Source organism: Oryzias latipes, chromosome 22 (assembly GCF_053564925.1).
Source record: "Oryzias latipes strain Hd-rR chromosome 22, Olatipes_Hd-rR_3.1".
Lineage (NCBI taxonomy): Eukaryota > Metazoa > Chordata > Actinopteri > Beloniformes > Adrianichthyidae > Oryzias > Oryzias latipes.
The window spans coordinates 15,468,536-15,496,508 of NC_136258.1; the positions used below are offsets into that span (position 1 = coordinate 15,468,536).

The window sequence follows — 27,973 nt, forward strand, 5'->3', positions numbered from 1 at the left end:
GTAAGAGCGCCACTGAGTCATATATCGGTTTCTCACGCTTCCGCTTCTTCTTGTTTGGCTCTAGGAACAGGAGTGGTGTTGTTGGAGCTTTTTATTGGAGTAACACTTCCTGATCTTCCTGACATAAGTCAGTCATTTTTAAGTCTCGACATTCCGGTTATTATTCAGTCATCTCTGAATCAATCGTGTTTTCTTTTCTTTTTTTTTACGGTTTGCCTTGTTTTTCCTACTAAGAGTGTGAAAACTTACTTTCTGTGTGACAAGACTCCCGTTTATTTCTGTAGTTTTATTTGGACAGGGCGGAACAAATCTAAGATGATTCCAGGAGCGCCTGCGCTTCTTTTTCTGTTTGTTTTGGTGAACACCTGTCTGAGCCAGCAGACAGGTGAGCCGTGCTTTTCCAAATTCAAGAAAGGAAAGGAAGATTTTGTTCTCGACCCTGAAGAGTCAGTGAAACACGGGGCCACGTTCATCTCCGCACCGAACCTGTCTCGAGAGAAGGACTGTGTGGCCGCCTGCTGCAAAGAACCGAAGTGCAACCTGGCTTTCATGAAGAGAGGAGATGAGGAGAATGGTCCGATCGAGTCCTGCTTCCTGTTGGACTGTCTGTACATGACCAAATACGTCTGCCGCTTCGCGAGACAGCAGGGATTTACGAGTTACATCCTGGATTCTGTGTATGAAAAAAACCTAAAACACGAACCCAAACAAAGTAAGAACTCACATTTAACTTTCCCCCGTCAGCTGTTACGAACTGACTTCCGGATTGAACCCAGTGTAGAAACAGAAATATCTCGAAGTATGTCAATTTTACAAGAAATCACTTTGTAGCTTGTTAATGAGTTTGTGTTTTAGACTAAATCCACAACAACACAAAATATCAGGGGTGTGACAATTGATGAATTGATTTCTATTCCTACAATCCAACCAGATTGATCTGTCTGGAGTAAGCAGTGGCGGTTCTACACTAACTTACTCCCTGGGCGAGTAACCCCACCAGCGCCCCCCCCCCCCCCCCCCCCCCGCGCGCACACATACACAATTTGACAACATCCTGTTGTGTTCCCTATCTTCTATTTAGCCATTTTACTTAAAAAATGCATGAATTTTCTAGACTCGTATTACAGGAGGTCAAACTCAGTCACACAGGGGCCTAAGTTAAAAACACGCTTAAGGTTTTGAGCCGAAGAATTTAAAGATTTACTGAACACACTAAAGCTAAACTTTTAAACCTTTTACACTGAACTTTTTGAACATAAATATGAATAAAAACAGGAACATTAATCCAGAATAACTCAAGTTAAACCTTAAATAACTTGTAATATTTTGTTCTCCATTTAAATATATTCTGTCAAAATTATACAAATATGAACATGCTGCAGGACAAAAAACAAAGAAAGCCTGGAAGTATTAATAAGAAATTACATATCAAATAATTCCATTTTTTTGCTCTTTCATCATTTTTTAGAGCATTTTTTTTTAGAGCTGGACTCCTGCTTCATTTTTAGCAATAATTTCTTAACGTGTGACGTCCTGTGTGTGTCTTTGTGAAACATAACAGAGGGATTAGATCTAAAAAATAAAACTTATTGTGATTAATATGTTTAGGTCTTATTAAACATTAAAGACTAAATCTTAGAACTCATCAGTGGGATTACTCCAAAAATATTTGGCATTTCCCTAAATTTGTGCAACACCAACAGTAGAAATCCTCCAAAAAAACTCAATCCATAAAAAATGGTCTGCGCTCATCCCCCCTCCCCCTCCCCTTCCCTCTGACACACGCGGCTCCGTCTCAGACAATCAGAGTTGATTGTCAGATAGAAAAAGACTCCCCTCACACCTGTTAGTGTGATTCAGTCAGCCACCGGCGAGTTGCGCCCCCCTCTCGAGTTTTTTGACTTATGTTCCAAAGACTACCGCAAAGAGGTGTGGCCGCAAGCGTCTTGTAGCAGAGTGCGGTGGTCACGTGCGCATCGGGTCTGCTGTGTCGGAGCAAAGAATTGTGGGAAATAATCTCCATTGCCTGCTTTTTTCGAAATTGGGTTGAGCACGGATGTTTGTTCTGCCTAATTCCTTTTCATGTGCCTGTTTTACGTTGTTTCACTCTGAGGTATTCTTTTTTTTTTTTTTTGCACCATAAGTGTGAAGAGGAAATAGGAGGAAGACATTCTTAAGAGTCTGATGTGTTAAATTAAAAGCAGTAAGTGTCGGCTGCTGAAGCAATTTCAAATTAAAAGCTCCAAACTTCCTCTTTGAATTCAGTATGTAGCACATTATGTGTAACGCATCAGGCACGGCAAATGCCGCCCCCTATGACGTGCCGCCCTGGGCGTTCGCCCACATCGCCCTTATTAAAAACCGCCACTGGGAGTAAGACATTTAGATTGAGACATGGTAGTTTTATTTTAGTACAAGATCGTGGCAAATGGATCTGACTGAGGCAAGTTGTTAATAGAATCAACTTATACCATTATAAAATTGTTTCAAAAAGAAAAATTAAATCTTTCTTGTAAAATACCATTCGGATTGACATCACAGCAGACAACACACACGTGATGGCTGTAAAAAATGATTATGCCATCGTTACAGAAAAATGTGTGGAAACTCTGAATTTTGCAGACGTGTGACCACAGTGTGGTAGAATGTCCTGATTCCGCTTGTGATAGTTTGATGTGGCAAAAAAACAGTGGACTGAACTTGATGAAACTAAAATGTGAATGTTTGTCATTTTTGTTTGTTTTTACACACATTTGGTTTACAGGTACACTTGATTATCTTGAAATAAATACAAGAAATCTGGAAAACTTCACCTGCACGGTTCAGTACCCAGGCATTTATCTCTGAGTCACACTGGTTAAATTTTTGACTAAAGATGTCATGGATTGATTTTAGATCAGGAAAATTGATCACAATGGATTTTTCAAGAACCAATATTGACTTTGAATCGGATCGGGATCCATATTAACATCATGAATTGAATCGTTAAACTGGATCGTTACACCTCTAAATATGGATGGACTGAAGCTCAAAATCGTCTTTTTTGTAACAGCAAAAGACCCACTCCAACGAAAAGCATGTTTCACAAAATTGGTTTGGTGTTTTTAACTGATTTTTGTAGCATTTTTCTCATGAAGAAAATATGTAATGAATATTAAGCTTAAAACTGTATTTCTGAGTATTTTTTTATTCAAACTAATTTTTCAGAAGTGGACAAAAAAATGCAGTTTGAAAAAGCCTGTGACCAACCAATGTAAGGAGTAAAAAGTTAATTGAATTTTAAAATACGTAAATATTCCATTATTTAATATGTGCATTTCTTTACCTTTTGGTCATGTTACACAACATATTCAGAACCAAAATGTTTCATTTTTAATCAAACACACTGGGCAACAGTGGGGAACATCTTTTCCGTTCAGTCTTAGTTGCAGTGAATTCTTTTTGGAACACTTTTGTAGCTCTGATACACCTTGAATTTTCTTGTTGCAGTACCAGATGCTCCACCAGTTGCCAACGGTGGGCCCGATATTGTGGTCCAGCCCAATGATGCTGTGACACTGAATGGCATCCAGAGCAAAGATGACAAAGGAATTGTCACTTATGAGTGGCAAATGCTCTCTCCTTATCCTTTTGCTGTCATAGAGGTGAGAAAAACAATGCAGTGCAGAATTACGTCATGAACTGTTGTGAACCTGTGGCAACAACCGGAACTTCAAATCAGAAATTCCCAGTAATTTTGGTTCAAATGTATTCAAGTTGGGTTTTTTTTTGTGAAATAAAAAATTCATAAAAAAGTCCGCATTTTATGTTATTTTTAAAGGTTCAAAGAAGGCTGAATAGTTGGCCCTTTCACTTCACAGTATTTGGCCCCCTTTGCAAAATACAAAAAAAAAAATTCCCTGTATTAAAAAAATCAATGGGTATTTTTAAAAAGGGGTTTGTTTTCTGTATAATACATTACTCTGTGTTTTTCTTGTTTTGCAGAGAACCAAATTTCCTGACCAGGTTGTGGTTTCCAATTTAACAGCTGGGAGATACAAGTTCAATTTAACTGTCATTGACACCATCGGTCAGTCTGATTCAACTGTTGTCACCGTCCTGGTCCTCACCCCTGAACAATCTATGGGTGAGTAACAACCAAGAAAAGTTAGTGTGATTCTATGACAGGTTTAGGATCATTTGTGCTGAAAAACCACCTTTACAACAACTAAAATAGTCCATATTTATGTCTTGTTGCCATCTATGTAATGACATTTTAGATAAAGACTTTAGTCTATTCAGTCACCTGCCATGGATTTACTGTAGGTACAAATTCATCATGCCTAATATTTCTAATTAAAAAAAAAAGGTTTTGTTCATTCTTGGGAAATGGATGACAAGATAAAACTTGTCAAATGTGTTGTGATGTGAAAAGTAGACACCATAAACAGGTTCTGCAAAGGAAACTGGAAAAATATGAGATATGGGAAAGTTTGCTTCTTATGGAAGACTGATGTTAGACAACACTGTTTTCCAAGAAAATATCCAGAGGGAATAAAATAATCCTTCTTCAACCTCCAATTCTATTACAGTCCCGACAGGCAAACCTGTCTCAGTCTTGGGGTAACTATCACGCAAACCTATAACACATGAACACTGGACACCAGGAAGTTGAGGAACACAGTTTGAGAGTGTATCCTGTAAAGCAAAAATATGTAAATTATTCTACTGGTTCCAACAAAAAGACAAAAACAGAGGGATTAGAACCTTGGCTAAACATAAAATGACATAAGGAGACAACTGACCCACCCACATTGACCGGAGTCAGCAGCTCCCTGCTGAGGTTGCTTAACAGTGTCTAACTGTACCATAGTCCGGCCTAAACTGAAATAACAAAACCCAGCAGAATGGGACTGCTGAGAACAAAAAGAAAAAAGAAAAAACCTGCACAGCTCCAACTCAAACTCAACAGCTCCTCCCTCAGTCTCCTGCTCTGCATGCTGGTTGAGGCCTCTTCTGTCTTGAATAGCCAGCTGGTGCCAATCAGGAACACTGGCCCCACCTGCCAGGTGAACAGAATGACAGGAGGGCATGAAAAAAGGTTCAGCACAGAAGCAAGATGTAAAAAACAAAAAAAAATATCTTTCATAGAAAAAATGCTCTCATCGTTGTAATAGCCACTAGTGATTAACATTTCTATTACATTATTTTTCCTTCTTTCTCTGGTTATATTTGCACATCTTAAAACACAACAATTACTTTAAGGGAAAAAACACACCTTTCCATAATTGCTTTGTGTATCATCAACGAGCTGCATGAAATCATTAACAGGGAGACGATGGTCCAAGGATATAAAAAGTTAATATTTTAAAGGCACATGTGCATTAGCGTCCCGCTGCTCTGTGCGCCTCCTTCTTTTTTGTTTACACTGCTAACACTGTTAATATTGCAAATATAAAACTTTGTCACAATTTAAAAAAAAACTATCTTTTGGAAAGTGACCCCCAGCCTAACCCCAACCACAGGCAGTGCAGTGGTGTGGACTAGTGCACAAATACCCGTTTACTCCAATGATGCACAAGTTCAGGCTGTTTTCTAAAGATTCATTAACTTTTTCTCCCAAGTTATCTCAAGAATAAACCATTTTGAACATTGATATTAATTAGCTCAGGTACCTAAAAATTAAAGACGTAAAAAATACTGAAACTTTCTTTACTATGTTCATGGTACTCTAGGGGAGTATTTTAAAACCTGTCATTGTGTGTTTTACAGATCATTGTTTGGTTCCAAAGAAAGTTGGGCCATGTCGTGGATCTTTCCCTCGCTGGTACTATAACGCCGCCTCTGAAAAATGCGAGACGTTTTTTTTTGGAGGCTGCAGGCAGAACAAGAACAATTATCTTACTGAGGAGGAGTGCGCTATGGCCTGCAACGGCACAGGTACCCTCCAAAACCAAGCTTCTGTAACATATATTTAATGATTTATGCTTGAGCTCATTCTTGAATATTTCCATGTTATAATGCAATTTTTGTTAAAAGTCTGTTGAAATGCCAGCATGACGCACATGAACTTTAAAGCTGCTTTCCTACCGGCTGCATCAACTTGCGTTCAAGCTGCCACTTTCCATGAAAAGTCTATGCAAACACGCATAGACCTGAATTTCGGGCTTCCACGTCCAGAAGGCTGATGGTTGTGCGTCACCACGCACGTTTTTAAGTCAGGTCGCGGGCTTTATGTACAAAACAGGCATTCATTGATCGCCCACTGAAAGTCCAACTGGTCGAACTTTTTCATGCTTAATCGCTGCACTGTGACCAATCGGAGACTTGGACTTGAAAGTGACGTGTAGGTCGCGTCCTTTTCAAAACACGGAAGTACCAATAATTTTAAATATGATCACGAAGGAGAAATTATATATTGCGTTTTGTGCCGGGCTGGATTAAAATGACCCCCAGAAGGACATTTATAGGAGCAGAGCGGTGAAAACAAAAAGCCTGACGAAAGATTTGCACCGCTTGACTTTTCACATCAAATTTTATCCCCCTGTAGGTGGCGGACAAGCACTAGTAAACAGGAAAAAAAAACAAAAGACATGCTCCCTGCGTGTCCCTGTGTGTAAACATCACTGGCCAGTGACGTGCAGTCAGGAGAGGCAGGTGAGGCTGTGCCTCACCTGTCATTATGGGAAGAAAAGAGAAAAAATAAATTAAATTATTATATTTAATCAGTAATTTGTGCTTTGCAGTCATTTTCCATTTAAATGTACCATTTTTGGGTGTTTTTTCTTTTCAAAATCGCTGAATTTCCACATTTGCCGTTCAGATAATAAGAAGTGACGTGCGATGAGGCACCAGCCCGCTGAGCCTCACCTTGGATTGCGCAATACCTATGCAGTCAGACGGTACTGCTGTCTCTGTATGTCGGTTCATTCACTTGTACTATATGAGCTGAGTTTACATAATTTAGCAGATGTATATGACGTACAGTGTTTGTTTTTATGAATAACTGTATGTGAGGGACGTGTTTCTTGTGCTGAGCGCTAAACGCCGGCAAAAAAGCCGCTGGGTGAGGCCAGACATTCTCGTGCCTCATGTTAGGGGGCGCCGGTGAGCCCTGAGATTATGACGCTAAAAAACAATGGAATAAGTGATAGCAAGCGGCAAGTCATTTTTTTCAGAAGGAGCAGCGTATGGACTTTATTTACAAGTAAAGGTAAGACGATAATAAAGTTTGTGTTTTTTTCTATGCTGCAGTTTGTATATGAAAAAAAACACGTTGAAATGATATTTTAAACAAAACACGTTAACTGTTGTCAATCAAATGGTGAATAAGTTACTCAGTATGGTTCATATGTTTGTAAATCTGACTGATGACGTCAGTGCCTCACCAGCCATTAACCTCACCGCACGTCACTGTCACTGGCTGAATTTGCGATCATTTAACCACGTATAGTGCGTTCTTGAACGCGCCACACGCAGCCGATGTGAATGCAGCCTAAAGGCCCGTACACACCGGGACGAATATTCGCCAGCCGTTTTTCGCCAGCGTTTTTCAGCGCGTTTTTTGTGTTCACACCCAGGCGATTTTCGCTGAGGATGAGCCGAGCGAACATGCAATTTCATTCCCTGACATTAGATGGCGCTTAATTTAAAACAGAAATATATACTCCTGTACACAAGGTGGCGCTGCACAACTTCACGCTTCTTAAAGTCGCTTTTCACTCAGAAGAAGAGAGCAAGTATTTACGCGCTTGTCAGAATCGTACAAAGAAAACATGAATATTTCCAGCACCAGTAGCTCCAGTTCCAGCGATGAAGAAATTATTGTTCTGTTGAATGATGAAAGATGCCGGAAAAGACGCATATTTTGGGTACATCCCATAGTTACAAGAAGAGAAGAACATGGGGAGTTTTATCGACTGGTACAAGAGCTGAAAATGTATCATGAGCGTTTTTGGGGATATTTTAGAATGTCCGTCATCATCTCTTTGCGGCAGTGTAGACGCTACTTGCATCTATCTTCTTCGCTGGTATGTGTGCTCAGCAAGACAGTTTTGTGTTTAAGCGCCCCCAAGTTGTGTTTTACTGTAACTTCAGAAGCTCAAGACACGTGTGCAAAAGCGCCATTCTCATTGGTCGTATAGTTTTTGACGCGGCGCGTCAAACCAAGAAAACGAACCCGAGGCGTTTTTATAAAAAGTGACGCTTTGACGCGTGGCGTTTTTTCGCGTCAGTGTGCACACTCACATTGATGCCCTTTGTTTAGTCACGAGGCGTTAAACGTCGGCGAATATCGCGCGCGAAATTTGTCCCGGTGTGTACGGGCCTTAATGTTTAAAATAGTAAAAGGCTCTATATCATGCTTTTCTTAAGGTTTTCACAGTAAACTATATCCGGAATTAAGATGACTCAATCTGTGAGGCTTCACCTTTCTGTCTTAGTGGATGCCGACCATTTCATGACATCAACCTAGAGCCTGCTTCGGCAGCGTGTCTGCGTTTCACCCATGAAAACAAACAACATTTGAACTTTTGCAAAGATTGATGTGCATATTGTTCATTTGAAAGGAAAGTGTTTTGCTGATCACAGCTATCTCCATGGAGAAAGTGTGTGTGTGTGTTAGCTCGGAGGCAGAGCTAGCAACACAGACTCTCCCTGGAAGGGGCTGTTCCTCACTTATCTATCTCACAATGTGACAACCCGCTCAATTTCGTGGGTTGGGAGGGGCTGGTGCTCAGAGCACAGGTTTTTAGAGGAATACTCTGAAATGCATGAATGAATCAAAATACCACTTTGGGGTTGTTTTTGTGAGGAATGAACACTATTATACACTTAAAAGCTCAAAAAGTTGATTTTGCCTGATATAGGCCCTTTATGTCTATGAAGGCTCTCATTCATCCAGGTTGCTTCCATCATAGTAGCTTTAGGGGCTGTCATCTGGACTTAGCTTTTAAAATTAGAAGATGATTCACCTCTTATCTAAGAGGCTTTGTCAATTCTAAGGCCGGCTTTACACTGCAGGTCTTGTTACTCATATCCGATTTTCTGACTATATCCGATTTTTTTGACGACCCGCTTACATCATCTTTTAAAAGTGACCCTTCTCTGATTTCTGCATTTACACTATGCAATGCTGAAACTATCAAACGTAGACGTTCTGAGGACTACATAGCTGTATTTCCGCATTCCGCGGACCTCCTTAAGACTTTTGTGACTGCGGTCGTCATGGAGGCAAGGCGGCGACGGAAGGAGGCGTTGCCTTGGGCGCTCCTGAGGGGATGCACGGGGGAGTGAAAGGGAGGGCTGCTCGGCTTTCTCTAAATTTGAATGAGGAAGTGTTTGCAGACGTGCTGTACTAACAGTTTGATCCAAGTGTTGAACCTTTCCTGCGCGATGACTTCTCTTTTCCGACCGTGGTCAGAAACACACTGGAGATTTCCTCGGGGTTCTCTTTTCCGTTCTGAACCCTTAGCCTCCAGAGTGGGTTAAGAAAGACTCCAAAACTTTTGGGCGAGACACCTTCTTTTTAATTTTCGGTTCTCCGACAGTCCCCCGCTCCGCGCTCACACCCGCTCTCCTCTCCTTAAGTTACACGCACACACACACACACACACGGTCCCCATCATACACGTCCCCCAAAGAAATAAACGTCTTCTAGCCCGGTCCATAGCAACGGTGTCCCGCTTCATTAGTTACCGTTTGCGTCCGGACCGGACATAACAGCGGTTTCCAACTACGGTCTTAAGCCTGAAGGCCTGTTCACACCGGGACGAATTTCGCCGGCGATTTTCGCCGACGTTTAACGCCTCGTGACTAAACAAAGGGCACCAACGAGAGTGTGCACACCGACGCGAAAAAACGCCACGCGTTAAAGCGTCAAAAAAAAAAACGCCTCGGGTTCGGTTTTTTTTTCTCGACGCGTCGCGTCGAAATCTACTCGACCAATGAGAATGGCGCTTTTGCTCACGTGTCTGGAGCTTCTGAAGTTACAGTAAAACACAACTTGGGGGCGCTCAAACACAAAACTGCCTTGCTGAGCACACATACCAGCGAAGAAGATAGACGCCAAGTAGCGTCTACACAGCCGCGAAGAAATAATGACGGACATTCTAAAATATCCCCGAACCAAGCACCAGTTGGAGCTACTGGTGCTTGAAATATTCATGTTTTCTTTGTTTGATTCTGACAAGCGTGTAAATACTTGCTCTCTTCTTCGGAGTGAAAAGCGACTTTAAGAAGCGTAAAGTTGCGCAGCGCCACCTTGTGTACAGGAGTATTTCTGTTTTACATTAAGCGCCATCTAATGTCAGGGAAGGAAATTGCATGTTCACTCCACTCATCGTCAGCGAAAATCGCCTGGGTGTGAACACAAAAAACGTGGCGAAAAACGCTGGCGAATAACGCCTGGCGAATATTCGTCCCGGTGTGTACGGGCCTTGAGGCTGAAAGGTAACACGCTGACAGCAAAATCAGCACAAAAAGCACCTTTAGTCATGTGATCTCAGTTGGTGGTGTCCTGAGTTGATGTCACTGAGGAACGACTCGCATTTACTGGGGAATATCCGATTTGTCTGCTTACATGGCACACGCAAATGCACGTATCCGATTCGTTTCCGATTTATTTCCACATATGAGAGAGGCCTGTATCCGATCTGAGAAAAACGGAATTCATGCACTTTTTTCCTGCTTACACGTTCACCGATCATATCCGATCTGTGCCACGTGAGAGGAAAAGATCGGAATTGGGTCACTTGAACCACGCAGTGTAAAGGCGGCCTTAATTAGCTGGTAAAAGAGAGGGGAGTAGTCAGACCTGAAACTGGATGGTATTGTCAACTTAGCCTACATGGTTTTGGGTCGTTAAGAGTCCTTTGTCCTCAGCTGTTACGACCCAGATGGAACTGGTTCGGTTTGTTTGGGTTCAGAACACTGCCGTAGATGGATGGAAGAAATAAACCTGAGACCACCATTCTTATTTAGAGAAGGTTTATCCTTCTTGACAAAGATGGCTTCTTTCACTCCTCGATCAAACCATCCTTTCTCGCTAGAATTCCGACTTCACTGTCCTCGAACGAGTGGTTTGTGGCCTTCAGGTGGAGGTGCACTGCAGACTCAGGTCCACTTGGGTTGGCTCTGCGATGTTGGTACAGTAAACCCTTGTTTTTCGCGGGGGTTACGTTCCAAAAAGAACCCGTGATAGGCAAATTCCGTGAAGTAGAATCCTTTTTTTTTTTTTTTTTTTTTACAATTATTATACTATTAAATACTCTTTTATACATTGAAAAGAAAGAACAAACCATTTTACAGGCTCAAGCATTTGTTTCACAAATCAAAATACTTTAAAAACATTTTTTTCAACAAATAACTCTGTACTGTACTGTCCAATGATAATTTTAATCATCAATGTGAACAGAAGGCTTCAAATTGCGGAGATTAGCCCCACCCACCGCGACCCTAGTAATTGGATTAAACGGGAGAAAATTTAAAATGATTCTGAAAAAAATACAGAGTAAAGTCGGAAAATAGTGACTCAGGTGTATTTCACTGCTCTTCAGACTGAGCCGCTGGATCCTGACTCCGCTCTGCAGTGTTTTCTTCTTTTGAAGCCCGCGGTGCAGGTGTGTTTGTTCGGGAGAAGAACATAGTGATAGGCAGTTGTTGTCGCTCTTTTTTCCATGGGTTTTAGAGAAACTTGAAATTGCAAGAGAATTGGAACGTACGTAATGTAAATTTGGCAAGCTGTTTTACGTACGTGTACATTTTAAACTGCAACGTTATTGACGCACAGGCAGAGAAAAACTGGAGTGACTTTTTAGCCAATCAGAATGCACGTTGCACAATCCACGATGCAAATCCGTGAAGTAGCGAAACTGTGAAAAGTAAACCATGTTATAGTGAGGGATCACTGTAAAGCCGCTTGTGTAGAGGTTTTTTGGTTTCTCCTATAGATTGTTCATTCCATTTCTCTTTGCAGTGGATAGAGTACACAACGTTACTCTGTTTGTCGCTAGGAATTTTGTTCTTTGGATGAACCAGTTTTTGTCTAAGAGTATTAACTGGTTTGAGATGAACTGGGATGTTATGTTGTCTGAAAATCCTTTTTAGTTTTTCAGACAGACCTGAGATATAAGGAATTGAAATACTGTTCCCCTATGGCTCTTGTTCCTTCTTGTCTTGTTTTCTTGTATGTTGGGATCTGGTGAATGCCCAGTTGGGATATCCACAGGTTTGGAGGGCTTGAGGGATATGTTGCTCTTCTTTCTTTTTTCCGTCAGAGTTTGTGGGCACCTCCTGGGCTCTGTGTTGTAATACAAAAAAAATCTCTGAGTTAAAAATTGAGGATGTTGTTCTTGAAAGAGTAAATGAAATAAAATTTCTGGGAGTAATTTTGAATCATACATTATCATGGAAACCACACATAGCGCATGTTCTCTCTAAATTGTCCAAATCATTAGCCATCCTACATAAAGTCAAGTATTTTTTAAACACAGCTACGCTGTATATTCTATATTGTTCCCTCATAATTCCTTATTTGACCTATTGTTTAGAAATCTGGGGGCATAGTTACAAGTCAAATACAAAACCTATTTTTATCCTGCAAAAAAAAAGCAATTAGAATTGTAAATCACTCTTCATACAATCAATCCACAAAACAAATATTTCCTAAATTAAGGGCAATTAAATTTTTTGATTTAGTAGATCTTTTATGTTTAAAGTTAAAAAACAATGTGTACCTGCCAAAATACTGAGTTTGTTTGAAATAAAAGTTAATAATTATGATTTTCGAGGTAAAGATATGTTTAAAAAGAAAGTGGTTAGAACTAATGCATTAAAGAATAGTATTTTTGTTCAGGGGGTCAACATGTGGAATTTATTATCAGACGAACTGAAAAATGCAAAATCCATACTGCACTTTAAGAAAATGTATAAAGTTAAAATGTTTCAAAAATACCTTCTGGACTGAGAGACTTTGGTGGTTGTGAGGTCATTCTGAGAAGTGTTTGTTTTGTTTTTTTGTTTTTTTCCTCTTCTTTTTTTTATTTTCTGATTTAAGGTTCTAACAGTTTTTAGGTAGATGTGATGTTTGTATTCAGGGTTGGGGAAATAAGCCTTGGCTTCACCCAACACCTTTTTCGGTTAATTTTGTTCAATTTTTATGTTATTTTTTATTTATTTATTTATATTATTATTATTTTTTTTCAATGTTTATGTTGACATTGTTCAGTGTCAATGTTTATGTTGATGTTTTTAAGTTTGTTTGTTTAACATAACCGAAATAAATGTTTCTCACGATAATGTCCTGATAACGCCTAGTTTGTGCTGTAAAGGGTGGTTTGAATCAAATAACAGGTACTGATCTGTCTGAGTAGGCTTCCTGTACACTTCAACCTGGAGCTGTCTGTTATCTCCAATGATCACTGCACAGTCTAGAAAGGATAGAAAGGCTAGGGTGTGCTCCTTTGTGAACTTGATGTTCTTGTCGACTGCGTTGATCAGATCTGTGAAAGCCTCCACTTCCTGGATTTTGATGTTGACCCTAGTGTCATCCACATATCTGAACCAGTGGCTTGGAGTAGTACCTGGGAACGAGTCCAGGGCTCTTCTCTCGACTTCTTCCATGTACAAGTTGGCCACAATGGGCGAGATTGGAGAGCCCATAGCACAGCTGTGCCTCTGCCTGTAGAAGTTTCCCCTGAATTGGAAATATGTGGAGTTGATGCACACTTCCAGCAGTTTGCAGACGTGGTCTGGTGCCAGATTTGTTCTGTCATCGACAAGCTACTATATAACAGACTGTACCCGGGTAATACCATTCCCTGCAGCCCCTGAACCTATTACTATATAGGCCCTGTAACTCTTATGCTATCCTAGGCACTTTAACATTGGGAGTTGGGTCATCTAGACCCACTAGACAGTGCTCTGAACCTTTTTTCTTCAATGATTTGTGATCTTCACTGGTGTCCATGGATTACATGAAATCTTTCCACCTTTATCCACCTTTGTTATGGTAGGGAGAACACGTCAATGTAAGGGTGGGGTCATCTAAAGGCCTGTTCACACTGGGACGAATTTCGCCGGCGATATTCACCGATGTTTAACGCCTCGTGACTAAACAAAGGGCACCAATGTGAGTGTGCACACCGACGCGAAAAAACGCCACGCGTCAAAGCGTCACTTTTTAAAAAACGCCTCGGGTTCGTTTTTTTGGTTTGACGCGTCGCGTCGAAAACTATACGACCAATGAGAATGGCGCTTTTGCTCACGTGTCTGGAGCTTCTGAAGTTACAGTAAAACACAACTTGGGGGCGCTCAAACACAAAACTGCCTTGCTGAGCACACATACCAGCGAAGAAGATAGACGCCAAGTAGCGTCTACACTGCCGCGAAGAAATAATGACGGACATTCTAAAATATCCCCGAACCAAGCACCAGTTGGAGCTACTGGTGCTTGAAATATTCATGTTTTCTTTGTATTATTCTGACAAGCGCGTAAATGCTTGCTCTCTTCTTCTGAGTGAAAAGCGACTTTAAGAAGCGTAAAGTTGTGCAGCGCCACCTTGTGTACAGGAGTATTTCTGTTTACATTAAGCGCCATCTAATGTCAGGGAATGAAAATGCATGTTCACTCGGCTCATCGTCAGCGAAAATCGCCTGGGTGTGAACACAAAAAACGTGGCGAAAAACGCTGGCGAATAACGCCTGGCGAATATTCGTCCCGGTGTGTACGGGCCTTAAGATAGCACAAAGGTTAAAAAAATCTTTTCTTTGACAACATGAGTAGATATCATCACCTAAATCTTTAAGCATTATATCTGCTTCGATTAAATAAAGAACATCCTACTTTTAATGGCAAATATAGCCAGCAAGTTTTTCCGACTGAGAAATCAATCTATTCTTCAATCTTTTGTAGCTGCTCCTTAAGTTTTTCAATATGATCAGGAAAAAGCTACGCTCCGACTGCTGATTTTTTGATTGTTTATTTTTCACGTAACCAAACGAATCACCGTGAAAAAATGAAGAAAAAAAAATTACACTTTCAGAATACACATATACATAAAGATTTACAAAATTACAATGTAATGAAACAATGTTACCGTGTGCCCTCTGATCACATTTTAAGGAGTTGCTTTTCTATTTGAAAGTCTTTGCACCATGCTCTGTTCCGTCTTCTTCAAGCTTGTTATCTGCTTTCTTTCTTGAATCGCTAATGCTGCCCCATCAGACTCTTTATGACCAAACGCATGGACAGCGCATGCACAGTCAATTTCACCACAAGGGGTCAGCAATGAGTCACATAAAATTGAACAAATAGAACATTTACAAAATGAAAACATATTTTGTGACAGCTACATCTTTACTCATGCAAAAGTTTAGTATTTTTTACTGTTTTTATGAGTATGCAGTATTTGCACCTTTTAATGTTTTGTTGTTGATTAAAAAATTATGGTAAGTTATATTTTAGTCACTTTTACTCAATGTAGCCTTTTTTAAAACCCGTTTTCATTGTTTAACATAAAGTTATTTGTAACATTTCTAATTTTTATTTTGTCTTTGACAGTACTTAAAATGTAATTTTATGTGAATAATTATCTTTTTTTATGTCTTTCAGATAAAATAACCAGCACTGAACCACCAGGTTAGTACTTTCTGATTGTCAATCAATCAATGCTTTAAAAATTCACTATGGGACTGTAAGAAAATGTAACATAATTCACGTCCTTCTGTTTGCAAACAGTTAAACAAAAACTAAAAAGGATGTGAACATTTACGGTATTAGTAATGTACTGTATAATAAAAATGCATATTTTTTGTCATTATATTTCTTTTTGAAATCAATTATCGTACAAACACAAAGCCACATCTGACATCACCTACAGTGTTGTTTTGATTGAAAGAAAAAAAAATCAAAATTCAAGTAAAACAGAAACAACTTGGACATCAAAATCCTTCTTTTAACAGCCTCTAAAGATAAAAGAAAGTGTTTTAAATATTTCTATCAAATAAAATGTGGTTAATTTAAAAAAACTTTAGATGCCTCTGAATCATTTTGTCAGACATTGAGTTGAAGTTACACTGGTCTTCAGTTTGGAAGAATCAATGCTTTTTTTTCCCACACTCACTTTTAGCTTCACTGTGAATATGTGCATCTATTTTATACTCGTATGTTTTTCAGCCTCTGTAGAAAAGTGTGGAGCTCCTTGCAGTCCAGAGGACTTCACTTGTACCAATGGCTGCTGTTTAGATCCAAACCTTCAATGTGACTCAGTCCCACAATGTTCAGATGGCTCAGATGAACATGACTGTGAAATCGGTAAGCCCTTGCTTTAAATTAGTTTTACATTTGAAGCATAAAAAATATATTTCAATATTTCTTTAAAGACCAGCTAACTAATAAGTAATGTTCTGTGTGTTTCTCAGTGATCTACGATCCAATCGCGCCGATGAAAGAAGAAAGGGGTGACAATTAAATTTTGAACTACATCTTTTTAAATTCAGCACATATTTTTGCTCCTGATTATTTGTCACCACGTAATATTTTATCTTTTTATTTCTGTTCACAGAAATCTGCACAGAGACTCCAGACACAGGGACCTGCAGAGAAAGTTCCACAAAGTGGTACTATGAGCCCTACCAGGAGGATTGTTTTCCCTTCAACTACAGTGGCTGTGGAGGAAATGAGAACAAATTTGACACAAAGAACTACTGTCAATCTTTTTGTCGTGGAGTAACTAGTGGGTTCTCCATCATTCTAAAGTAGATTTTTTATTTATTATTCTTCATTCCTAATAATGTAAATGTGTCCGTCTCGTTTTCAGAAGCGGATGTATTTGCACTACTTAACAATAAGAAGGAGAACAGTGGAAGAACTGGAAACCTCACAGGTAATACGATATTATTATTTTGTAAATTAGTGGCAGTTTTTTCACTCATCTTTGTCAAACAGGTGTGACAGCGCTAAAGGTCCTCGCGGTTATCTGCATCCTCGTCCTCCTCGCACTCGTGGGGTACTTCTTTGTGAGGAGGAGGATTTCCCAACATCTACCGGTGCTGGTTATACAAAACACCACGGCTGAAGGGGAGACAGACTCGGCAGTCTACAAAAGTACCACAAACCTTATCTGACCCTCTCAGTTCACCAACGTCCTGTTTGACTGCCATAAGCAGAGGGTAGAACAACTTTAATCATCTTTATCTTTTTTGCTTGGCATTTTACATGGGTTAAGGGTCAAATATTTAAATTCTAGTTAACTCTAGAAGTACACTGATCAGATCAGAATAGGCATCTGGATTCTTATTTTTTTGAAAATCTAAGGATTTTTTTTCCCAGATTACCAGTGGTATTTTTCCATTATGTACTTTAGTCTGTTTTATCACTTGAATTTTTAGGGTTTTAAATGCACTTTTTTCTTTTTACAAATGCACACTTGTGAATGATGTTATTCATGATTAAGTTTTTTTTTTTCCAGAGTTTTAAAAACCCTATTTTAGGTGTCTATGTGGCCTTCCTGCAGGGACAGAGAAAGTGGCATGTATCTGTAAGAGAATAAGTCATTTTCTTGTGTCCTTGACTTTGTATCGGTTCTGTTCGGGGATTCTGCAGTTTTCAACCATTCTGGCCCGTTTCTCTGAGTAAAACCCAGAAGGAGCAGCAAAGCAGCTAAAATAAAACAGAGTTTTGTATTTATTTAGTTACCAACGTGTTTAAAATGTCTGCAGCAGAAAAAAACGAGCTCCAACTCAGGCGGAAGTAATACTTTTTAAGATTTGTATCTGAACTATTGTTTTATTTTAATCAATAAATGTTGAAATACTAAGAGAAAATAACATTTTTTCCTGAATTTGTTTTTTCATTTTTATTTTATTTTATTTTTTTGACTTTGGACAAACGCTCACGAGTTCTAAAACATAAGACACTGTGAAAATGAACATAAAAGTTAAAAATGCTTCTTCTGCTAAACACATTGAGTCTGCTTTGGTGACCCATCATTCCATTGTTTATCACTGCTGTTAATCTAATCCCAAACGCTTGTGCAGCATGAAATAATGTGCTTTAAATCTTTTATTGTTTTGATTTAACAAACAGATCCTAAAGAAATTCACACTTTTTACCAATATTTTACTCGGCAGGATTCTCAGATCACACGCAGGCCTGTTGATTTAGTGGCAGCAGATAGACTTTAGTTTATTTTACAGTTTCAGAAGATCCTCGGCCACAAATTCACAAGTCTGACTTAATAAAAATTAATCAATGCTAAAAAAGAAAGTATGAATTATTGTTAAAATGATGAAAAATGAAAACATCTTCATCCAAAGAGACAAAATTGAGGGTAAAAAGAGCTGCTTCGGTTTCTGAGCCTCAGTAACAGACACCATGTTAGATAAATACAGCAATTTGATTGGTTAGAATCTGGAACAATCAGCAGTTGTTTGATGGCTGCTTTGTCGCTAAACTGAAAATAATGTCAGCAAAATCAAAGATAAGGAAAAAAGTGATATGACACACAACGCATGCAAGAACTTTTTGGCTGTGGCAGTTTTATCACGCTAAGTCGTCAGCTCAAAGTAGTCAGCAAAATCAATGATAGGAAAAAAAGCGAGATTTGATAACAACACATGCGAAAGCATGTGTTTTGCAAACGCAAAAAAAGTTTTTGAAAGCAAAAAAAAAGATTATGAAAGCAAAAACAAATTTAAAAGTAAAATACAAATAATTGAAAAGCACATATTTAGCATTTTCATTTGCAACTTAGAAAGTTTTGTGTGCAACGTGGTGGCAGAAATATCACTCCAAAATCAAGAGAACGGTACCTGTCTAACTAAATTTCAAAATTATGGTACCCATTGTGAAATGTGACGGTAGTGGGGGTTCATTTAAGTGAAAGGAAATCTGTTGAACGAAGGTTTCTGATGTCTAAGTTGTTTCTGTTTTACTTAAACTTGGATTTTTTCTTAGTTGAAACTAAATAGATGAGATGGTTTGCAGGTCATTGTCTCTATTGCTTCCTCTGGTTGTCTGCGCCATTGCTGTCCTCTGGCCAACCACCTCTGCGCTCTCTAGATGACCGCCCACTTTGCCCCTGGGTAAAACCGCCACTGACTCATAAGACATCGGTTTCTCGCGCTTCTGCTTCCTTTTGTTCTGCTCTGGGAACAGGAGTGGTGTTGTTGTCAGTCATTTTTAAGTCTCAACATTCCGGTTCTTATCCAGTCATCTCTGAATCAATCTTGTTTTATTATATTTTATTTCACGTTTTGGCATTTTTTTTCCTATTAAGAGTGTAAAAACTTACTTTTTGTGTGACAAGACTCCCGTTTATTTCTGTAGTTTTATTTGGACAGGGCGGAACAAATCTAAGATGATTCCAGGAGCGCCTGCGCTTCTTTTTCTGTTTGTTTTGGTGAACACCTGTCTGAGCCAGCAGACAGGTGAGCCGTGCTTTTCCAAATTCATGAAAGGACAGGAAGATTTTGTTCTCGACCCTGAAGAGTCAGTGAAACACGGGGCCACGTTCATCTCCGCGCCGAACCTGTCTCGAGAGAAGGACTGTCTGGCCGCCTGCTGCAAAGAACCGAGGTGCAACCTGGCTTTTTTCATGAAGAGAGAAGATGAACATGAACCCATTCAGTCCTGCTTCCTGTTGGACTGTCTGTACATGGCCAAATACGTCTGCCGCTTTGCGAGACAGCAGGGATCATTTACGAGTTACATCCTGGATTCTGTGTTTGAAAAAAACCTAAAACACGAACCCAAACAAAGTAAGAACTCACATTTAACTTCCTCCCTTCATAGGTTATGAATCTCACACGTTTGACTTCTGGATTGAACCCAGTGTAGAAACAGAAATACCTCGTAGTATGTCAGTTTTACAAGTAATCACTTTGTAGCTTGTTAATGAGTTGTTTCAGACTAAATCCACAACAGCAAAAAATATTAGGGGTGTGACGATTAATCGATTTCTATTCCGACAATCCAACTTGATTGATCTGTTTTAGAGGTAAGATCGGGCCTAAAAAATCCAGCCTGACCCGACACAGGCCCGCGGGCATTAGAGCCGAACCTGGCCCAAACCCGACCAATTAACTTGATTTGCAGGCCCGAGCCCGAAGCAAACCCGAAATTTCAATTTATCCCATAGTATTTTTGGCAGAAAAAAACGCAAGATTTCTTAAGGTTAAAATATCTAAATATCTTTATGATCATGATGAATGCATTTGCACAACAGAATAACGCTGGAACACAGAATAAGAGGCTAGGCAAAGAGATTGAAAGAGAGATCTTGATGCGCACTCCCTTAATTACGTGGAGAAATACTGCAGTCGCGGCGGTGCGTGTTTGCCTTTTCAGTTCCCCTGTCTGAAGTTTATCCTTGACTTCTTGCTGCTCCATATCGGGGATACCTAAACAAAATAGAAGCGGGCTTGCGGAGGGACGATTACATTCAAGACACGTGTGCAAAGCGTGCCTCTGCCTCTGCGCTTCCTGTTTAGTGGTAGTTCTATAGCAATGACCTTACAGCGCCTTCTCTGTTTTAACAAAATTATTTATTTATAACAAGTATTTCTTAGTTTAGTATCCACACATCGTTTTAGTATACATTTTTATAAACATACTGTAACGACCCAGAGTTTGGACAGAGCTGCGGGTGGCCGGCACCCCCCTCTTTATGCCAGTTGCTGGACCGCAGTGTATGTCAATCAACGGTACGCTGGTGACTGGTGAGATAGAGGGGGCGGGGTCTACCTGTGTGTGTATATGTGTGTATGTGTGTGTGTGTGTGTGTGCGTGCGTGCGTTCGGTGAACATTCTCCCTCTGAGTAAGAAGAAGCTGGCTGTGCCTTTCGGTTCGTGCCGTAACCGTTCTGACACACAGGATTAATAAAGAGCTGTTTGACAACCGCCCCCCTAGGGAGCTTCTTTGCAGCCATTACAACATATTTATTAAAAAAGTCAGCGAGAGAGAAGCCCTACCCGAACGTAATGATTGTCATTTATTGTTCGGGTCGGGTCCTGACTCGGGCTCGGGCTTAAGATCTTACCTCTAATCTGTCTGAAGTCGAATCGACATCTACCATTTAAAAAAAGCCTTTAGAAATCAGATAAATCGCTAATCAAATCAATATTTGAAAGTGCCATTTAGATTGAGACATGGTAGGTTTATTTTAGTACAAGATCCAAGCAGATGGATCTGACTGAGGCAAGTTGTTAATCGAAAGAACCTATACCATTATAAAATTGTTTCAAAATGAAACAAATTGAATCGTTCTTGTAAAGTACCATTCGGATTGACATCACAGCAGACAACACACACGTGATGGCTGTAAAAAATGATTATGCCATCATTACAGAACAATGTGTGGAAACACTGAATTTTGCAGACATGTACCCACAGTGTGGTAGAATGTTGTAAAAATGTTCCCCTTGTGTCATTTTGATATGGCAAAACAACAGTGGGCTGAACTTGATGAAACTAAAATGTGACTGTATTTGTCATTCATTTTTGTTTACTTGTTTGTACAAAAGATTTGATTTACCGGTACAATTGATTATCTTGAGATAAATACAAGAAATCTGGAAAATTTCACCTGCACTGTTCAGTACCCAGGCATTTATCTCTGAGTCACATTGGTTGAATTTTTTTGCTAAAGATGTCATGGATCGATTGTAGGTCAGTGAAATGGATCACAATGGATCTTTCAAGAAGAAACAATATTGACTCTGAATCGGATCGGCAACCACAATTAATGAATTAATGATCGAATCGTTAAACTGGATCGTTACACCTCTAAATATGGATAGATTGAAGCTCAAAATCGTCTTTTTTGTAACAGCAAAAGACCCACTCCAACGTAAAACATATTTCACAAAATTGGTTTGGTGGTTTTAACAGATTTTTGTAGCATTTTTCTCATGAAGAAAATATGTAATGACTATTAAGCTTAAAACTGGATTTCTGAGTATTTTTTTATTCAAACAAATTTTTCAGAAGTGGACGAAAAAAATGCAGTTTGAAAAAGCCTGTGACCAACCAGTGTAAGGAGTAAAAAGTTAATTGAATTTTAAAATATATCAACATTCATTACCAGTGTTTAAAATGTGTATTTCTTTACCTTTTGGTCATGTTACACAACATATTCAGAACCAAAATGTTTCATTTTTAATCAAACACGCTGGGCAACAGTGGGGAACATCTTTCCCTTTCAGTCTTAGTTGCAGTGAATTCATTTTGGAACACTTTTGTAGCTCTGATACACCTTGAATTTTCTTGTTGCAGTACCAGATGCTCCACCAGTTGCCAACAGTGGGCCCGATGTATATATATTTTTTTAATAAACTTTATGATTCTACACAAATAGAACAAATATGTATGACAGGAACAATAGTCATAACAACAACAATGTCAGGGGATGGTACTTGTATTACAAAAAGATTACAGATGCTATGCATTGAAAATATTCAGAGACAGACAGTTTTCATAAATATGTATGGCCTTTTTGTTTAAACTATTAGAAATAGTATGTAAATAAGATTCTACTTCTTTAATTATTAAAGGGAAAAAAAGTTGTGATGAAGAAAACTTTGATTTATGAATATGAAATTTACCAAATATTATAATTAGATTAATTGCCAATTCTACGTTTGATCTTATATTTTTTTCGTGTAGGCCAAATATGATATGTTCAAATTTCATCCGATATTGTGAATCTAATTTATAATTTATAAAACGTGCACAATCTTTCCAAAGTTTTTTAGTAATATTACAATTCCAAAATAGGTGACTGATTGTTTCTGGGTGTTCTTTACAAAAGGCACAGTTGGGGTCAATAGTCTTCTTATATCTGATCATGTATTGATTAGTGGGATAGATTCTATGTAGGAGTTTGTAGGAGACGTCTCTCATCTTGTTATTAATTAATAATTTCTGATGCAGGGTCCAAACATTTTTCCAGGGCAAGTCAGGAATAAATTTTCTCCAATAAAAAACAGCAGAGGGAACAGTCCAGCCCAATGAAGCTGTGACACTGAATGGCATCCAGAGCAAAGATGACAAAGGAATTGTCACTTATGAGTGGCAAATGCTCTCTCCTTATCCTTTTGCTGTCATAGAGGTAAGAAAAACAACGCAGGTCGGACATTAAATCAGGCATGTCCAAAGTCTGGCCTGTGGGCAAAATGCTGCCCATGTTCACATTTCTACCAGCCCGCATGCCCTTATCATAAAACGTAGGCAGCCCCCAGCACTTTTCCACAACTGTGGGTACGATTTCTTGATTTGTATTTGGCAGAATTACGTCATAAACTGTTGTGAACCTGTGGCAACAACCGGAACTTCAAATCAGAAATTCTCAGTAATTTTGGTTCAAATGTATTCAAGTTGTTTTTTGTGAAAGAAAAAAAGGATTCAATTCTAAAAAAATTAATAAAAATGTTTACATTTATGTAATTCTAAAGGTTCAAAGAAGGCTGAATAGTTGGCCCTTTCAGCTCACAGTATTTGGCCCGCTTTGCAAAAAAAAATGCCCTGCATTAAAATCAATGGGTTGTTTAAGAAACTAAAAAGAAAAAAAATAAATCTTTTTTTTAAAGGGGTTTGTTTTCTGTATGTTTCTAATACATTACTGTATGTTTTTCTTGTTTTGCAGAAAACCATATTTCCTGACCAGGTTCTGGTTTCCAATTTAACAGCTGGGAGATACAAGTTCAATTTACCTGTCATTGACACCATCGGTCAGTCTGATTCAACTGTTGTCACCATTCTGGGGCCTCATTTATAAAACTTTGCGTGGGATTTGCGTCGGAAGTGGCGTACGGATGAAACATAGGACGTGCGTACACACAGAAATATTCAGATTTATAAAACCGTGCGCACGCACATCCCACGCATCTTTCCCTTTACAAATCACAACCAATTCTAAATGCAGCGCAGCTTTTGCGGCCTCATCACACGCCCATAGTTGCCCATAAATAGTCCGTGAAACGCCCACAAATGAATATTCATTGATTGCGAAACCATGCCAAACACGGAGAGAAAATCAAAAAAACGGAACTTCACTCAATGTGAAGTAGAAGTTATCGTTGGCGAGGTGGAAAAGAGGAGAAAAATGTTGTTTGGAGGGCACAGTGTGGGCATTACTAATGCCAAAAAGGCACGTGGCAGACACCGTAAATGCTGTAGCCTCACAACCTCGGACCGTGGCCGAAATAAAAAAGAAATGGTCGGACATCGAAGTCGAGGCAAAAAAAACGTCTAGCGCTGCATCGCCAGAGGGTGTCTGCCACGGGGGGGACACCGGAGCTGACCCCTCTTGATGAGAGACTGGCGGCAATTATTGTGGAATCCCTTTTAAGTTGAGTGGTGACTGAGGCGCAGGGGGACACGACGCACCACATGCACCGGGTGACACCCCCCCAAAAGCTCCAACAGGACGGCTCGAGGAAGTCGGAACCGGATCATAAGCCAGTCGTCCTCGTTTGCCAGCAAGTCTTCTTGCTGTCTAAAGATGCGTTCACTCCGAATTCTTCCATTTGCCACATCTTCTGAAGGCCTGTTCACACCGGGACGAATTTCGCCGGCGATTTTCGCCGACGTTTAACGCCTCGTGACTAAACAAAGGGCACCAACGAGAGTGTGCACACCGACGCGAAAAAACGCCAGGCGTTAAAGCGTCAAAAAAAAAAACGCCTCGGGTTCGTTTTTTTTTTTTTGACGCGTCGCGTCGAAATCTACTCGACCAATGAGAATGGCGCTTTTGCTCACGTGTCTGGAGCTTCTGAAGTTACAGTAAAACACAACTTGGGGGCGCTCAAACACAAAACTGCCTTGCTGAGCACACATACCAGCGAAGAAGATAGACGCCAAGTAGCGTCTACACAGCCGCGAAGCAATAATGACGGACATTCTAAAACATCCCCGAACCAAGCACCAGTTGGAGCTACTGGTGCTTGAAATATTCAGGTTTTCTTTGTATGATTCTGACAAGCGCGTAAACACTTGCTCTCTTCTTCTGAGTGAAAAGCGACTTTAAGAAGCGTAAAGTTGCGCAGCGCCACCTTGTGTACAGGAGTATTTCTGTTTTACATTAAGCGCCATCTAATGTCAGGGAATGAAATTGCATGTTCACTCCACTCATCGTCAGCGAAAATCGCCTGGGTGTGAACACAAAAAACGTGGCGAAAAACGCTGGCGAATAACGCCTGGCGAATATTCGTCCCGGTGTGTACGGGCCTTAAGAGTGCAAGATCAGCCATTATGCGTCATTACGCATTGTGATGGGGCATTTTATTTCCCTCCATTTAATTACATCTGACAAGCTACAGATGTCGGTAATAATCGACGTGGAAATGGGAAATTGTTCAGCGCAAATGTAATTTCTTGTTGCTTTCTGAATGGTTGAGACATACGCCATACATTGTTTTATCAAAAATAAAACAAACTAAAGGTATATGCATGAATACCATAATTCTGTAGCTTAAGAAGACATGTTTTACTATGAAAACAACTTTCCCCAGTGGAAAATTAATGCATCTCTCTCTATCCATCTGTCTGTCTGATTGCACCTATATCTGCTCCGCCAGACGGACACATTGACGGGAATATCAGTTTTGTACATTATTTCGTTCTGTTAACTATATTATTTATGAGGACGAATTGCACAACATGCCAATATTGCAGAACATATTTCACTTTTCTTTTTGCAAATAAGTGTTCATTTGAATTTCTGTTGTAATTTTCGTTTGATTTTTTTGTTTGTTTCACTGCTGATCGATCAAACGGGTGTTCGTGTAGGCTGATAATTGTAAGACTTGCTTTGTGAAGTCGTCATGTAATTTCTGAGAGGCAGGATTGTCATTTTCACTTTCACGTGTTTCTTCCATCTGCCGATGGCGTCGCCGTTTCTCATTTCATCCGTTTTGTGCGTACGCCTGGGTCAGAGCTTGCGTGAAGGACCGCACATTTTCCCGTCAAGTTTGCTTTTTATAAATCTCAACTATTGCGTAGAGAATGGCGTACGCCTTCTTTTGTGCGTACGCAACGTCTATAAATGAGGCCCCTGGTCCTCACCCCTGAACAATGTATGGGTGAGTAACAACTAAGAAAAGATGGTGTGATTTCTATGAAAAGTTTAGGATCATTTGTGCTGGAAAAAAAAAGAAAAAAAAAGTTTTGTTCGTTCTTGGGAAATGGATGACAAGATAAAACTTGTCAAACATGACAAATGTTCACATCATGATGTGAAAAGAAGACACCATAAACAGGTTCTGCAAAGAAAACTGGAAAACTATGAGATATGGGAAAGTTTGATGCTAGATAACACTGTTTTCAAAGAAAATATCCAGAGGGAACAAATAATCCTTCTTCAACCTCCAACTCTGTTAAAGCCCCAACAGGCAAACCTGTCTCAGTCTTGGGGAAACTATAACACATGAACATTGGACACCAGGAAGTTGAGGAACACAGTTTGAGAGTGTGTCCCGTAAAGCAAAAATATGTAAATTACTGTACTGGATCAAAAAGACAAAAACAGAGGGATTGGAACCTTGGCTAAACATAAAATGAGATAGGGAGACAACTGACCCTTTTGATGTTTTGTTGTTGATTAAAAAATTATGGTAAGTAATATTTTATTCACTGTTATCCAATGTAGCCTTTTTTTACACCTTGTTTTAATTGTTATTTGTAACGTTTCTGTTTTATATTGTCTTTGACTGTACTTAAAATGTAATTTTATGTGAATTATTTACTTTTTTTTGTTAAAAAACTGAGTATGGAATTACATATCTGCCAATAAGTGAAAGGGCGTAAAGACAACTAACCGGGCGTATTTAGGAACTGAGTGAGTGAACCTTAAAACCGCGCAGGCGCAATCCTAACTGAGCAGTGATCTTGCGCGGTCAATTCCTTTTTGCGCGCTCATGTGGATTTACACTCAGTTTCTAAATACGCCCGCTTAGTTGTCTTTACGCCCTTTCACTTCTTGGCAGATATGTAATTCCATAGTTTTATCTTACTTCAGATAAAATAACCAGCACTGAATCACCAGGTTAGTACTTTCTGATTGTCAATCAGTCAATGCCTTAAAAATTCACTATGGGACTGTAAGAAAATGTCAAATAATTCACGTCCTTCTGTTTGCAAACAGCTAAACAAAAACTAAAAGGATGTGAAAATTTACAATATCAATAATGTACTGTGTAATAAAAATGCATATTTTTTGTCATTCTATTTCTGTTTGAAATCAATTATCATACAATCAATCATACAATCGGTAAGCCCTTGCTTTAAAATTGTTTTACATTCGAAGCATTAAAAATATATTTCAATATTTCTTTAAAGACCATCTAACTAATAAATAACATTCTGTGTGTTTCTCAGTGATCTACGATCCAAAAACGCCAATGAAAGAAGAAAGGGGTGACAATTAAATTTTGAACTACATCTTTTTAAATTCAGCACATATTTTTGCTCCTGATTATTTGTCACCACGTAATATTTTATCTTTTTATTTCTGTTCACAGAAATCTGCAAAGAGACTCCAGACACAGGGACCTGCAGAGAAAGTTCCACAAAGTGGTACTATGAGCCCTACCAGGAGGATTGTTTTCCCTTCAACTACAGTGGCTGTGGAGGAAATGAGAACAAATTTGACACAAAGAACTACTGTCAATCTTTTTGTCGTGGAGTAACTAGTGGGTTCTCCATCATTCTAAAGTAGATTTTTTATTTATTATTCTTCATTCCTAATAATGTAAATGTGTCCGTCTCGTTTTCAGAAGCGGATGTATTTGCACTACTTAACAATAAGAAGGAGAACAGTGGAAGAACTGGAAACCTCACAGGTAATATGGTTTTATATTGTAAATTATTGGCAGTTTTTTCACTCATCTTTGTCCCACAAAGATGTACTATCTGCCGGTGCTGATAGTACAAAAACACCACGGCTGAAGGGGAGACAGATTCGGCAGTCTACAAAAGTACCACAAACCTCATCTGAC

At 39.4% G+C, this 27,973-nt stretch overlaps 1 protein-coding gene and 1 long non-coding RNA gene across 4 annotated transcripts in view; one reads left to right on the plus strand and one right to left on the minus strand.

Annotated features, from left to right (window-relative positions):
- Positions 1–14,447, minus strand: part of LOC110017490 (uncharacterized) — a 132,759-nt gene extending 118,312 nt beyond the window's left edge. Inside the window, exon 1 of one of the 2 annotated variants that reach the window (XR_013653179.1) lies at positions 14,324–14,447. This is a non-coding gene — a long non-coding RNA (uncharacterized LOC110017490). Of the gene's footprint in view, positions 1–10,026; positions 10,159–14,323 lie in introns of those variants that run through there. The other variant, XR_013653178.1, reaches the window with a different exon arrangement.
- Positions 20–27,969, plus strand: LOC101175207 (kunitz-type protease inhibitor 1). 2 transcript variants are annotated; one of them, XM_011490466.3, is made up of 10 exons: positions 20–712; positions 3,490–3,644; positions 3,985–4,126; positions 5,752–5,919; positions 15,590–15,616; positions 16,154–16,291; positions 16,399–16,437; positions 16,542–16,712; positions 16,797–16,862; positions 16,925–17,805. In XM_011490466.3, the coding sequence occupies exons 1-10, from the start codon at positions 316–318 to the stop codon at positions 17,101–17,103; spliced, it is 1,482 nt and encodes a 493-aa protein (XP_011488768.1). In that variant the 5' UTR covers positions 20–315; the 3' UTR covers positions 17,104–17,805. The 2 variants fall into 2 exon arrangements, with proteins under 2 accessions (XP_011488768.1, XP_023807660.1); XM_023951892.2 differs by lacking the exons at positions 16,399–16,437; positions 16,542–16,712; positions 16,797–16,862; positions 16,925–17,805 and adding exons at positions 27,354–27,392; positions 27,497–27,667; positions 27,752–27,969 and having other exon boundaries at positions 25–712.
- Positions 27,970–27,973: the final 4 nt, after the last annotated feature.